The 15,797-nt window shown below is 45.0% G+C and overlaps 1 protein-coding gene across 1 annotated transcript in view; it reads left to right on the top strand.

Moving 5' to 3' along the window:
• The window catches only part of PDE7B (phosphodiesterase 7B), a 353,046-nt gene that overhangs the window by 264,584 nt on the left and 72,665 nt on the right, over positions 1 to 15,797 (top strand). Inside the window, exon 3 of the mRNA XM_004702154.2 lies at positions 15,075 to 15,158. Within this exon, the coding sequence (XP_004702211.1) occupies positions 15,075 to 15,158 (84 nt within the window). The remainder of the gene's footprint in view (positions 1 to 15,074; positions 15,159 to 15,797) is intronic.

Genomic DNA, 15,797 nt, shown 5'->3' with positions numbered 1-15,797 from the left:
AGAACTAACCCTGTGAGTTTCTGGGACTGTAACTCGTTAGAGAAGTAGAAAGCCCTGTCTTTCTCCCTTAGAGTGGCAGGTGGTTTCAAACTGCTGACCTAGCCGTTAGCAGCCCAACTCTTAACCACTGTGCAACCAAGGCTCCTCATTCATCCTATAGAATCTTAGCTGAATTAATTTTACAGACAAAATATGTACTCTAAAATATGCCTCTCACTAATATCTATCTTTTAATACTTTAAATAATACATTTAAAAATAATAATAATAATAATACATAAAATACATGATTTTTTCTATTTTGTATCGCATATATTCAGACAATTGTGTGGGCAACCTGTCTGAACGAATCAGACCTATGCCCATGGACCACGATCTGTTTCCCACCTCCTTCACACTTGAGACGAGAAGAATGTTGGTGTGGTTTAGCAGCACCCTTGTCTAGAGAGGCCCTTGCAGATGTAGGTCCCAGGAGAGGGCAGGGCCTCTACTGCTGAGTGAGGAAACCATTCTGGTGTCAGTGAGCAGAGAGGGGAGTCACAGAAACAGACCCTGGTGAGTGACTGAATTTGCCATAACTGGGATGGAAAATGCTGACAGAACATGGTATTGGGGCAAAGAACACATTCTCTTATAGGTAGAGTAAAGACTCGCCTACACCTACCACAGATAATTAGTCTGTGTATATCAGCGTATCTTTTTCTCCGTTCCCCTCCCTTTCTTTCCCCTCCCTTCCAGTTCCTTCCTCTCCCTTCCCTTCTCTTCCCCTCCCCTCCCCTCTCTCCTCCCCTCTCCCTCCATCTTCTCCACTCCACGCTTTAGTGCTCTGGCCCCCTCTCTGTGCCTAGAAGTGCCAGCCAGCCCCTGCTGGTCTACTCGGGTTTGCTGTACCCTCTGCCTGTGATGCTTCTCACACATAGTCCCAGGACTCCTTCCCTCACTCCATTCACGTCATTGCTCCAATGTCGTTTTTCCAGGGAAGGCCTCCAAGACCCAGCCTTGTTGAACCTGCAGCCCCCGCCCCACCCCAGCCACGCCCCTGCTTTATTCTTTCTTGCACTCAGAATCGACTCCACACCATGGCAGTGGTTTGGGTTGTCTGTTTTTCACTGCACATCACTTATGTATACGAGGCGATTTGCTTACTGCCTTCTTTAATTGCCAGTCCCCATCAAACCCACCCTCACCCCCACCCCACACACATAATGCACTAGAATTCAAGCCCCATGAGGGCAGGACAGTTTTGTCTGTTTGGTTCATAACTGTATTTTCAGGCTCTAGAACAGGGCCCGACAGAGAGCAGATACTTAAAAATATATTTGTGGGATAAATTAGTGACTATTCCATTGGTCTGCCACCCAGAAAAGAAATCAGAATGACGGACATGGCCTTAGCGTCATATACGACAAGTGTGCAGGAAGTGGGGTGTGGTGGCGGTGGGCCTGGTCCCCAGAGACGTGGAGCCAGGGCTCTCTAAGCTCCTTCTAATGCTAAAATCTAAGCACTACACACACAGGAGCCATGGGGCACCATGGTTAAGTGCTCAGTCACTAGGCAGAAGGCCAGCAATCCAAACCCACCAGCAGTTTCCCTGGAGAAAAAGCCTGACAGCTGACTCCTGTGAAGATGCTCCTCAACTGCCATTTGTCGAGCAGATCCAGAGAGACTGGAGAAGGCAAAGGAGAGCTGTTCCCTAGGGTTTCAGAGCCGAGAAATCAGACTGCCCCGTCTTACTGCCACAGAGCGGCTAGTGGCTTTGAACCTTCAATCTTTCAGTTAGCAGCTCAATGCCTAGCCAAACTGTGCCACGGGCCCCTTCCTGTAAAGACTACAGTCTAAGAAACCCTGTGGGCAATTGTACTCTGTCCTGTAGGATCAAGATGGCTTAGAACGGACTCAGCCACACACATCAACTACTCCTCCTACACACAGACATAGTCCATGTACATCAGCACATGCTCAACAACGTCCCTCAAAACATTTCTCAGAAGATTCTTGGAAAACATGTTTCAATGGACAGATGTGTTTGGGAAATGTTGTGTGACCTTATCCTCTTGGATATTAACCCATTAAAAAGTCGGAGGAAGTCTGCAATTCAAAAAATAAATATATATTTATGCTGTTTCTGTTTCCCAAACACATTCAACTCCTCTGTCCGTTTGCCACACTGACGGCATGTGTGTGGCTGTGTTGCCAGAAGCTGTGCCACCATTTCAAGTGCCAACAAGGTCACACATGAAGAACAGGTGTCAGTGGCACTTCCAAACTAAGCTGGAGTGGGAAGAGGACGTGGCGGTGCACTTCTGACTCCAAACTCTAACTCTGAGTCGACTCAGAGCGACCCCATAGGACAGGGTGGAACCACCCCTGTGGGTTTGTGAGACTGCAACTCTTTGTGGGTGCAGAAAGTCTTTCTCCTGAGAAGCAACTATTAGTTTCAAACAGCTGACCTTGTGGTTAGCACCCAAGTGCATAACCACGACATCACCTTAGCTCCTGAAAATCTTATGTTTAGCAACAGCATATTGTGATAGATAGATGATAGATAGATAGATGATTGATAGATAGATAGATAGATAGATAGATAGATAGATAGATAGATAGATAGACAGATAGATACATAGATAGATTTTAAGTTGAATTCTGTGATACCTGCTTCCCATACACAAGTTGATTCTGACCCCGTAGGAAGGGCAGAACCACTCCACGGGGTTCCTGAGACTCTTTAAGGGAAGAGATGGTCTGATCTTTCTCCCAAGACTGGTGGGTTTAAACTGCAGACCTGTGGTTAGCCATCCAATGCTTAATCTGTGGCACCAATGGGCTTCCTTCCATCTGGCCGCCAAAACCAAAAAACCACTGCCAGCAAGTCAGTTCTGATTCATGGGGACCCTATCTACATCGGGATGTTGAGGGTGTAACTCAATCTAGATGAGGGCAGACAGCCTCATCTTTCTCCTATAGCGCAACTAGTGGCTTTTCGATTAGCAGCCAAAAATGCCACCCACTACACCAGGGCTCCTGATCCTTCACTATAAACAACAACAGAAACTGTGACATCGAGTCGATTTGGCTTCATGGCGACCCTGTAGGGCAGTGAGAGGATTTTAACATATTAGTTAAGGACGTAGGCTCTCCACACACACTCACTGACCATGTTACCACAGATGGTTATTTAACATCTCTGGTTCTCAGGAAAGGAGCCCCGATGGCACAGTGGATTAAGCACTGCTAACTACAAAGCCAGTGGTTCAAACCCACCAGCCCCTTCAAGGGGAAAGAAGGCTGTGTGCTTCCACAAAACTGAATCCCCTCCGTGGTGGTTCTACTGATATAGGTTATCACTATGCGTCAGAATCAATTTGATAGCAGTGGGTTTGGGTTGGTCTATTGTGGTTGTTTTCTGGTTATTACCATAGAAATACAGCTTTTTTTCTTTAATAGCAATACATGATTCTATAACATAGCTGCGATATAACCCATTCTAGCGTCTTCCTACTGAGTCCAATTATCATCCCAAGCGCTGTGTTGGAAGACATGATGAGAATTTAAAACTCTCAAATGCTTCCTGGTCCTGAGCAGGCTCTGACGTGAGGAAGAGGGTCTCGAGGCACCTCCCGGCCGGCAGGCTCCAAAGAGCAGGCTCTCTCCCGGAACTGGGAGAGTTTCCTGCGGGTGGTCAGCAGCGTCTTTTCTTGCCGTGTTTTGGCAGGTTTGTCCTTGTTCCTGGCCAGAATCAGGAAGTTCAGAAGCACATGAAAACAAACAATGCATCCAAACGTACTCTCAAATTATTCAGCATTAAAAAAAAAGAAGAAAAATCATTCAGCAATCTTGGGAACTGTTTGGTATCGTATGAATTAAAGCTGCCCTCACTGGTGTTCCCGTCTTTTTCTTCCCTTCTAAGATGTGTTCTTGGCAGTGCTTTCCAATCAGTGGTCCTGTGTGTCCTCCTGAAGTACTCTCAAGTTTAGGAAGTGTTGATATAGGTTCCGAGCATCTTCATGACCTGGGCTGTCTTATCCTTGGGCAACTCAAATGACGTTTTGTTATCCATATCATTCTTAGAGGTTACTGGTATACTTGAAGTAAGTGTGATTTTCCCCCTTAAAAATCTCTTCCTACAATGTCAAAGAAGCATAGTTAGACCAATTACAAGCCAACATGAGAAAGTCCTGCTTCTCAAAATGTTTCTGGCTACTCCAAGTTCACTTACATGTCAGCTCCTTAGCAAACTGAGACCAATCCAAACTCAGTACCATCAAGTCAATACCGACCCGTAGTGGCCCTACAGTACAGAGTAGAACCCGTGGGTTTCTGAGACTACAAAACTTCATGAGAGTAGAAAACCTCATCTTTCTCTCAAGGAGATTTGGAACCGCTGACCTTGTGGTTAGTAGCCCAAGACACAAACCCACTATGCCACCGGGGCTTCTGGCTCCTCAGCAAAGTCTTTGAAATTCCCCAGCTCCGTGCCATGCCCAAAGAAGTCTCATTCTACCTCTCACTCTAGTCATTCAACCAAAGCCAGTAAGCTTTTATCAAACCTCACTTCACTTGCCTTTCCAGCAAGATCTGTTGGGCACGAAGGAGTACGCTTCTGCTTTCCCTCCTGCCTCTATGGCTGCCCCTTCTCTGCCCCCTGCATGCTAAGCCCTCTTCACTGCTTGCTTTCACTTCCTCAGCAACTTCCTAAATGCTTCTTTAATTTACAAATGTCTATCCCCAGCCCAGAGAGCCCTGGTGGCATAGTGGTTACAAGTTGGGCTGCTAATCCAAGGTAAATGGTTGAAAGCCACCAGCCACTCCATGGGAGAAAGATGAGGCTTTCTACTCCCATAAAGAGTTACAGTGTCAGAAACCCACAACAGCAGTTCCACCCTGCACGGTAGGGTCTGAGGTCCCCAACCCAGATAGCCCCTCTGAGCCCCAGGCCCATAGGCCCAACTGCTTCTTTAACATTCTTCTTCAAAATTCTCAACATCTCTTACACTCAGTACGGCCAACATTGAGCACATGAACCTGGTCCTTGTCTCCTAAACTCGGTCCTACTAGAAAACCCTGTAATTAGCACAATGATGCAATTATGCCAGCCAGATATTCAGACACATCCCTCTGACCTCGTATGCAACTCCTCACCGTATCTTCTCAATTGTACCTGCTAAGTATCCTAGAAATCTCTTCACTTCTCTCTACCAGCACATTGATCTAGTACAAGCTACCCTTTTTCCTCACTAGTAGAGTGGTCTTTTAACTAGTCATTCTTGTTTCCCCACCCCAATCCATTCTCTAACTGCAACTGAAGTTGGTTTTCCACATGCAAATCTTACCATCTCAAATTCATCTTAAAAACCATTCCATGGCCCCTTAACTCTCGTGCAATAAGTCAAACTCTTCAACTTGTCCTACAAAGCCCGAACACCTCTCTAATCTCATTTTGCACCATGCCCGCTGTATCTGCTATGACACCCTTGGTCCTGCCAGGCATTGCAGATCTGCCGTCTCTCCTGCTGGGGGCCCTTCGGACATGCACATCCCTCTGCCTGGAATGCTGCCACCTAGGGAGACCTCATAATGTGTGCTCCAAGCCAGGATACCTCTAAGAATGTTCGTCATTAGTTACATCAGACAGTGCATCAACTGGGACTTTCTAGGACTAATTGGGATATATGTTCACCTCAAAATAACTGTTCTTTGTCTACCAGATCTTAGCTCAAATGTCTTCTCTTAAGAGAAGTTCATACCAACCTTGTTACAGCTTCTTAAATCACAATACACCTCTCTTTTGTTCCAGTAACCAAAGTTGCAGCTCTATACTTAATGCATGTGATTGTTCTGTCCTGTTCCCTCCACTAGACTAAATTACATGAGGCTAAGGATGTTCCCTTGATTCCTCCCCAATGTATTTCCTCCCACAAAATACCATGTATTATCAACATCGCCTGTCTTAAATATAATTTATAAAATGAAGTAACTCTTCTCTGAGAAGTCCCTTTTGCAGTGTCTGGCATGATCAACCAGCCTGTTATGCACACAGCAGCGTCTTCCTCTTTTCTCATCCTCCATATGCAATTTCTCACTTTAATGATTGTCTTTGTAGCCTCTTCCCTTCTCCTCCTTCTCTGCCTTTGCCTTCTTCTCTCTTTCTCCTCCCTACGCCCCACCCCACCTCTCCACCTTTTTTCAGAAAAACAGTATAATCATTAGATACCAAGAGCATCTCTTCCTGATAGCAAATGAATTCTGCACGCAGCCTTGTTCATTTAAATCGTTTGGTTGTGCTCACGGAACTGTGCTTGCTACAGAGATCATGTGAGAGTCTGAAGCGCACCTTCCATCAGACTTCTAGAATGAGAAGGTCTCTTGTAAAAATATTTGATTTAAGCATTCGACGTTCCTGTTTTCATTATTCTCGTTGCTATTTGTAGGCACCGAGTCGACTCTGACTGTGTTCCCTGGGGATCTCAAAAGCTGCTTCAGGAAGCAGGTTGTTGGGTCTGTCCCTAAGGCTCTCGTGGATGGTCTCAAACCATCAACCCGTAGGCTTGTAGTTGAGCAGTGCTTAACTGTTTGTGCCACTCAGAGATTCCTCCCCTTGACTGCCTGGAACAGCTTCTAGAATTATTGCTGTTCTTGTTGGGTGCCATCCAGTCGGTTCCAACTCATAGCGACCCGGCGCCAGCCTCACCGTGGTTCTCATGTTTGAGGCCCCCACTGTTGCCGCCACTGTACCCTCCATCTCGTCGAGGGCCTCCCTCTTTTTCTCTGCCCTTCCACTTTACCAGGCAGGATGTAGCTCTTTTTCTCACCTGCCCTTTTCCAGGGACTGCTCTCTCCTGAAATGAGGCCCGCAGTGCGTGAGACCAAGTCTCAGCGTCCTTGCTTCTAAGGACTGTCCTTCTTCCAGGACAGACGTATTTGTTCTTTTGACAGTCTGTGGAACTTTCAAAATATTCTTTGCCAGCATCATAGTTCAAATCCATAAATTCTCCTTTGGTCTTCTTTATTCAACGTCCAACTTTCACATACATAGGAGAACACTGAAAAAACCATCACTTGGGTCAGGCACACTTTAGTCCTCAAAGTAACATCCTTGCTTTTCAGCACTTTAATGGAAGCTTTGTGGGATTACTAGGAAGTAATCTTAGTAAGATCCAGAAATGCCTAAATTATTTATCCACTCAGATCTAGGGTCTCCATGAATCAGAATGGACTCCATGACAACTGGTCTTTCTTGTCATCTTCAGGGGACAGGGATGTGGGAATCTCAGAAGAGCAGCAAAATACGAATAGTTGCTACTGTTTCTTTCTTTCTCTTTTTTTGAGTTCCTCCTCTGACTCAGAACTTGCACTGCGCTATGTACTTCTAATGGTAATGCATTTATTTAAAGTGATGAACGTCTCTTTGGGGAGATTCCAGAGATGTAAAGCATGACCAGAGATAATGTGAGTAATTTGTGAGCGTCACACTGGTGTGTTCAGTACTGAGGGCAGACCCAGGTCACACAGCCCCAAAGATAACGCCTTGAGTTAATTCCCTTCTCCCCAATCTTAGTAAGTAGACTTGTTCTTCATGTTCTTTTAAGTGCTCTTACAGCTTCTTGGAATTCTATTTAGGCATCCCTGCTGCTGCTTGTTCAGCATCATTTTTTATTAGGCTCTTCTGTCCCCAATGACGGAAACTCACTTTTCTCTAATGTTCCCTCTGAAAAGCCAATAACTGAAAAATGTAGATAGTTTCTCTTGGCACTAGTCTGACTTAAAATTTTATTTACTTTAGAAAATGAAGGAATTTCTGTGCTACATCCTCATTTGCATCATGTAAGTGGCAAAATTTGTAGTTATGACAAGGTATTTAATAATGTTAAGCTAAAGGAAGAACATTCTCAGCCTATCTTAAACTGAAAGAAATTGAGAAAAAAATTCAAGCCTTGGGTTGTAATACTGAAATATTCTATAGTAAAAATATTGAATCCTGCAGAAAGCATCAAAAGAAGATGGAAAAAATACACAAAGTCACTGTAACAAAAAGAACAGTTCACATTCAGCCATTTCAAGAGGTAGCCTATGAGCAAGAACCAATGGTACTAAATTAAGTCCAAGCTTCACTGAAAGCATTAGCTCAAAACAAGGCTCCAGGAATTGATGGAATACCAATTGATCTGCTTCAACAAGCTGAAGAAGCAGCCACTGGAAGTACTTACGTGTCTACGTCAGGAAGTTTGGAAGGCAGCTACTTGGCCAACTGACTGGAAGAGGTCCATATTTAAACCCCTTCCAAAGAAAGGTGACCCAACAGAATGTTAAAATTATAGAACAGTATCATTGATATTACATGCAAGAAAAATGTTGCTGAAGATCATCCGACAATGGTTGCAGCCAGAGGTTCGGGGACATGGAAAAACGGATGTCATTGCTGATGTCAGATGGATCTTGACTCAAATCCAAGAATACCAGAGGGATGTGTACTTGTGATTCATTAACTGTGCAAAGGCATTCGACTGTGCGGATTATAACATGCTATGTATGGATAGCATTGAGAAGAATGGGGACTCCAGAATGCTTCATTATGCTCATGTGGAACTGGTACATGGACCAAGAGGCAGTTGTGCACACAGAACAAGGGACTCGTGCATGGTTTAAAATCAGGAAACTTGTGTTTCACCATGGTATCCTCTCACTATACTTATTCAATCTGTATGCTGAGCAAATCGTGAGCGACACTGGATTATATGAGGAACAATGTGGTTATAAGACTTGGAGAAAGGGTTATTAACAGCCTCCGATATGCAGATAATACCACCTTGGCTGCTCCCAGTGAGGAGGGCTTGAAGCACTCTCTGATGAAGATCAAGGATTGCAGCATCAGTATCGATTATAACTTGGTGGAAAGAAGACCCAAAATCCTCAGAGGGGACTGACGGGTAACATGGATACATGAAGAAAAGTTGGAAATTGTCAAGGGTGTCCTTTTCTTTGGAGCCACAATCAATGCTCATGGAAGTAGCACTGAAGAGAGCAAATGAATGGCCTCTTTGAGTGAATCTCTCTGGGTGAATCTGCAGCACACCACCTCTTTAAAGTGTTGAGAAGGAAGGGTGTTACAAGTCTTCCTGACTCAAGCCTGGGGTGTTTTCAATTGCCTCATATGCATGTGAAAGTTGGGCAATGCATCAGGAAGACTGGAGAAAAATGGATGCATTTGAATTACAGTGTTGACAAAGGATATTGAAAGTGCTGTGGGTTGCCAAAAGAACAAACAGATTTGTCTGGGAAGAAGGAGGGCCAGAAGGATCCATAGAGTCCAGGATGGCCAGGCTTCCTCTCACATGCTGTGGACATGTTGTCAGGAGAGACCAGTCCCTGGAGAAAGGCTATCGCGCTTGGTCAAGCAGTGGAAAAGAAGAAGACCCTCGACCAGAAGGATTGACACAGCGGCCGCAAGAAGGGCTCAAGCGGGTCCGAATGGATCCTTGGCACCCAACAACAAGCTAAAGCTGCCAGCTAGGACAAGATCATTTGAGGATTCTCCTTGGATGAAACCCCCCTTTGCTGGGCCTTTGATATAAAGAGAGGGTTGTTTTGTTTTGTTTTAAGTAGAGCAAGTTTTATATGTGGTGAAGGATTTCTTTTGTTCCTTTTGGCCAAGTGTGGCTTCAGAACGAGGAACCCCTGGTTCGTCTCTGTGCTCCCCAGAAGTTCTTTCAAGGACCACCCAGGCGTGCAGCGCTAGAGGGAGAAACCAGTGAAGAGAAGCTACCCTCGCAGGTAGGCGAACAGAAGTCAGGCCAGCCCTGCCCAAGAAACTGAAGCAGAAGGTGGCACTTCCATAGGCTAAATGCAGGTCATGGCAGCTCTCTTGGACTTCATGCAAGAGAATCTCTTCCTGAATGATGGAAATGGACTGCCTATAAGTGTCTGAGTGGCACAGATGGTTTAGCACATGTCACCTCATAACCCAGAGGTGTCTCAGAAGAAAGGTCTGGTGACCTCTTTCTGGAAAAATCGGCCCCTGGAAACCCTGTGGTGCACAGTTCTCCATGGAGACCCAGGTGAGGCACCGTAGGGCAGAACCAACTACCGTGGGCTTTTGGGTGCTTGTCTTTTACCATAGCACAAATCTAAACTCGGTGCTTAAATTGCACAACCTTCCCCACTGTCTGCTTGGCTAGATAAACATCTTAGGAGAAACCATTCACTCTGCTGATTCTTAGAGTGGCCCTGGGAACAGTCAGCTGAGGCGCTGTACTGGGGAGTAGGTTCTTGTCCCGGCCTTGAGGTTCTCTCTGCCTCCATTTTGCAAAGTTGTAGCAGAGACAGAAATTAGTCAAGTGCCAAGGGAACCCAAAGGAACGCATTCCATGGGTGAGTCTTCCTTTCCACCCTATGCCACCTCATGTTGCTGACACGACCACCAGCAATTCTTGTCCTTGCATGCCTACCCTGGGTCTCTCTAAGAGCCAGCTAATGGCTCTCTTCCAGAGCCGCACTACCGCTTTCCTCAGTCTCAGGAGCCCTAGAAGCCCAGTAGCTGCCGCCCTGTCCCTCCCTCGCCCCTCTCTTCACCCTGAAACGACCTTGACACCATCTCTGGAGCTCAATTCTGGGTCTTGTCCTGTGGCCGATGTTCCAGCCACTGTACGTTGTCATCACTGTCAGAATCTACCCCCCTCCTTGCTAGTTACATAAGAGGCCACATAAAGGTCTGCTCCCCAGCACAAGCTTTTATTAAGCAGAGACGGCGCCAGGGGCCAAGTGGGCAACAGGTCCATCCTGGAACCGTGTCCCGGTGGGGGGACGGGGGTGGGGCGGTGGCCATCGTCTCTGGGCCTGGGCTCCTACAAGGCCTCTGCTCTCTGCGTGTGTTTGTAGCCTGAAATACCGGAGGGCGATGTGTTGTGCTTTCAGCCCGAAGGGGCAAAGGAGAAGCAGCCCTTTCAAAATAAGAATTCCCCTGCTGTTTGTTTCATTTTGGAACACAATAAGAACAGACCGAGGACATGACTCTTGGCTGTCAACGCTTCCTACGCTGCTTCCACAGAACATGCCCTGTGCCAGAAAGAAAGGGGAAGAAACGTTGCTCAAGTGAAACAAGGCTTAATGAGTAGTCACAATAACTGTTTAGCTTGGATATCAGGCCTTGGGTAAATAGATGATTGCCTGAGACCCCGGGCCAGGAAAAGCAGTCCAGTTGAGACACGACTTGTTCTGTTCTTCGGACAGCAGCCCCGAGGCCTCACCTCCGCCGGGGACGGCTGTTGTGAGTGAATTATTTCTTTCTGCCTACCAGCATGTTGAAGCAATTTAGGATGGAAAGGAAGGGCCTCATCAAAGCAGAGGAAGAGAGAGAGAGCCATCTGGAGTATCTGCTCGGCACGTTAGAGACGTCCTACGACGGGAGAACCTTCCTTGAATGAGCATCTTGTGTTTGCTCTTAGGGAACTTTCCGTGGTGGAGATGTTCTCATAGGTGTAGTCAGCCCTCACGACACATAGTAATGTAGGGTTCCTAACTGGATTTAACCTTTTCTTAGGACAGTAATCTGCTATGCCAGACTCCAGTATCCAGTGCTGCTGTAACAGAAAAGCCAGCAGGTGGTTTCCACAAAGAGATTTTTTTTTTCAGTTGTATAGATTAGTACTGAATGTTTATTTGTTAGTTTGTTGTTATTAAATCATTTTATTGGGGGCTCATACAACTCTTATCACAATCCACACATACATCCATTGTGTCGATCACATTTGTACATTTGTTGCCATCATCATTCGCGGAACATTTGCTTCCTACTTGAGCCCCTGGTATCCGCTCCTCATTTTTCCCCTCCCTCCCCTCTACCCCCTCCCCCATGAACCCTTGATAATTTATAAATGTTTATTATTTTGTCAAGTCTTACACTGTCCGACATCTCCCCTCACCCAGTTCTTCACCGTCCGTCCCCCAGGGAGGAGGTTATATGTAGATCCTTGTAATTGGTTACCCCTTCCCATCCCACCTTCCCTGCACCCTCCTGGCATCGCCATTGTCACCACTGGTCCTGAAGGGATCATCTGTCCTGGATTCCCTGTGTTTCCAGTTCCTAGCTGTACCAGTGTACATCCTCTGGTCTAGCCAGATTTGTAAGGTAAAATTGGGATCATGATAGTAGGCGAGGAGGAAGAATTTAAAAACTAGAGGAAAGTTGTATGTTTCATCATTTATCTTACTGTTTAGGAAGCTAGAAGTCTGAATTCAGGGTCCCGGGCTATAAGGGAAAGCTTTCTCTCTTCCTCTTCTCTTTCAGCACCTGCTTCTGGGAGATTTTCACATGCATCAGCATCTGTCTCACCACAACCACCTGCACCCCCATCTCTGCTCCTTGTTGTTTACGTGTTTAATCACTTTCACATCTCAAGAAAAGATGGATTGAAAGGACACCCTACACTAATCCTGCCTCATTATCATAAAAAAAAACCATTCCCAAATGGGCTTAAAGGCGGGGCACAAAGTTAGGATCTACACTTACTTTTGGAGGGGGATAGAATCAATTCCACAGCAATGCCTGAGGGTCATCATTCTTGTCTGAGTAATCAGTTTCTAAGACCAGAGGAATAGACTGTGTAAGAAGGGGTGCTGCCCTGTCATAGTTGGGTTGCTAACCAAAGGCAGGCAGTTCAAGTCCACCAGCCAGTCTGTAGGAGAAAGAAGAGGCTGGCTGCTCCTCCAAGGAAACCCTATACTATACTATAACCTATACTATAGTATAGTATAACTATAGTATAGTATAAACCCTATACTATAACCCTAAGTCATTGTGAATTAGAATGGACTCCATGCTGTGGGGATGCATTAGTAACAAGTCTTAGTAACAAACAAAAAATGAGTAACAAATGTGGCTGTGAAGTTTATGATTGTTCCTATTGATTTGCTTTGTTATGTGTGTTTAGGAATCTTGGCTATCAACTTGCTTTGTTGTTATTTTGTTGTTTGTTTGTTTTTATTTTCCCCCAAATTGGGTCACACCATGAGAATTCCGCTTGATTGAGAATTTGAGTAAATTGGTTTCTAGATCAACTCAGTTTTGCCTAATAGGTTTTTATGTTGTTTGTTTAAGATGAACTTGTCACTAAAGACTCCAAATCCATTTCAGTTTTACTTTTTCGTTTTTAGTTTTTTAAGCCACTCTGACCACTATTTAGGATTGAGGGATGAGGAATCCGGAGGGTTTTTGTTTTGTTTTGGAGGGAATAAGAGGGTGTTAAAGAAACATACACAGCCCCTCTCAAGAACTGAGATCAACACTATATTACATTCATGGGCAGTTCCCATCTCTTCCCACTTAGTCTATAAATTGTTTCTCTTTTAGTCTATAAATTGTTACATTCTTTAATATCAATATGGCAAATCAATATCAAAATACAGGAGGTATTCAATAGGTTACCAATATAAAATTCAAAGCTTTGAATTTTTGAGTGAGGAAGGGAGAGAGAAGATGGTTCTTGTTTTACCTCTTTGTCTGAGGCGGCCAATGGCACCTCCAGGATGTCAAAAACAAGGTTTAGAAACTGGATCTATGATTCTTCTATTTAAAAGCTTCCCTGATTTAGTTATTGTTGAAATATATTAGGTCTAGCATATGTTTGTCTCTTCTCAATTCCATATTAAATGTAATACTTGCTGAATTTGGTCTTTGTACCTTCCCTTGTTGACAAAGACATTCACTTGGAGTCTACTAAATCTCAAAGAGGCCAACACAAAGGACCATCAAGAAACACAAAACAAACAAACTTAGTTTGCTCATCCTTGCTCTGCAGGAGTTTGAAATGAAAGAAAAGCAACAAAAATTGCCAAGTATTGAGGGTTGTTTCAGACGCTCCTACACTGACTCTTCAAAATGGGGCTTAGCTTCCTTTTATAAATGAGACAACTGAGGTTCTGGGAAGTAAGTGTCCCAAGATTGCACGGGTAGCAATTGTCTGTGTCCAGTTTACACACACACACATGCAACCAAGCCAGGTACTGTTGAGTCAATTCTTTGTTGTGAGTGTCAATCTGTTTCAATGTAGAACTGCGCTCCATAGGGTTTTCAATGTTTGTGATATTTAGGAAGTATATTACCAGACTTGACTTTCTAGTGTGCCTCTGGGTGGATTTGAACCACTGACATTTCTGTTAGTAGGTGAGCTTTTATCCATTTGTACCACCCAAGGTCCTTTCAGATTTATGCACAGTCCACCTGACCCAAAATCCAGATTCTTCAGACTCCATTGTGTTACCTCCCTGGCTAAGGAGGCAGAACAGAGACTTTAAATGAAACCAACAAGTCAATACATCATAGAAACTCTACAGACAGTTCCATGTAAAAGGATGGCTAAGTGTGTGAAGGACCTGGAACTGGGTGGTCTTTATCTGGGGAAGAGAGAGCCACATTATAACCTCGGGGATACGGAAAGTAAATGTTCATCGGAAAGTAGCTATCCTGGAACCAAGAGAAATAACAATGTAGGTGATTAACTTTTACTGAGAAGCCTAAGAGCTATGAGGAGCCCTGCTGGTTCAATGGTTGAAGCACTGGGCTACTAACAAAAAGATCTGCCATTTGAACTCAGCAGCCACTCTGTGGGAGGAAGAAACCTAGCTATCTGCTCCCGTAAAGATGTCCCACCTAGCAAGCCCGGTGGGGCAGTGGAGTCTGCCATGCAGGGCCACGGGGAGTTGGGCTTGACTCCACAGGACACGGCAAAGAGCTGCAGGCCCACTCGATCCTTGTCTTTCCAGATTAAGAAGCTCCTCCATCGGTCGACCAGGGAAAGCGTAAGAAAACTATGGAAACTGTGTAAATTGCAAAAATTTCCACACATCCGATTTGCAAGCGAGTAGGAGCAGAGTTCCACTTCATTTGTTCATGACACCCAGCATTCACGAAATGTCCCTTCCCACTCAAAGTACTCTTAAGCAAGGTGAATGGAAGCCATGTTTCTCCGGGTATCTGGTGTTGGAACCATTAACCTAACTGGTTAAGAGGATTTACAGAAGAGAAGTGACTACGTGCTTGTCACTGTTTGCAAACAACATTTGTTTGGATTTTCTGTCTTCTAGGAGATGTACGACTAAGGGGTCAGACAGGGGTTCCTGCTGAACGCCGCGGTTCCTACCCATTCATTGACTTCCGCCTACTTAACAGTGAGTAATCAAGTGTACCTGGAAAGAAGCTTACAAAAAGAAACGAAAGAAATCCTATTTCCCTCTGCACGTCAATACCCTCAGAGGTCCACCTTCCTTCCTAGCTCGCTCGCTCTCCTCCCACTGGGCCCTCACTCACCCTGTGTCTCTCAAGCTCCTGTCAGGGAAATCATGTTGCCCTGCCCACCCTCTGACAGCTTGACAGAGTCAAAGAGGGTCATGCAAATGTTTAAAATTGTCAAGCTCTATAGGGAAAGCCATTCCTTTCTTTATATACCACCTTTTCTCACCTCCAGTCTGGACTAGCCTAGAGGAGATTCTATTTTATTTTCAAATCCCCTGGGAAAACCTATCCCCTGTCCTGGGCCTTAGCAGCCCCATCCATTATCTGATTCTCACCTCTCGGGTTCATCAGAACCCCGGAGGTCTGCTCTTGAATTCCTAGGACAATATTCCTGCAGGATGACTGTCTCAGAAATTCATAGTTCCAGCCTTTCCCTGTGTTTTCACCATGTACACGGGACTTCAAAAAGCTCACAGAAAAATGAAAATAAAAGATAATGACATTTTCCCGATGTGTTTTTTCAAATACATACAATATATATACTTATGCTACAAAGTATATGTGTATATATATGT

Source organism: Echinops telfairi, unplaced genomic scaffold, assembly GCF_000313985.2.
Source record: "Echinops telfairi isolate 266 unplaced genomic scaffold, ASM31398v2 ScPeMD7_3533;HRSCAF=4204_0, whole genome shotgun sequence".
Taxonomy (NCBI): Eukaryota; Metazoa; Chordata; class Mammalia; order Afrosoricida; family Tenrecidae; genus Echinops; species Echinops telfairi.
Note: the sequence above shows the minus strand (reverse complement) of the source record. Positions and strands in the feature narration are given on the sequence as shown.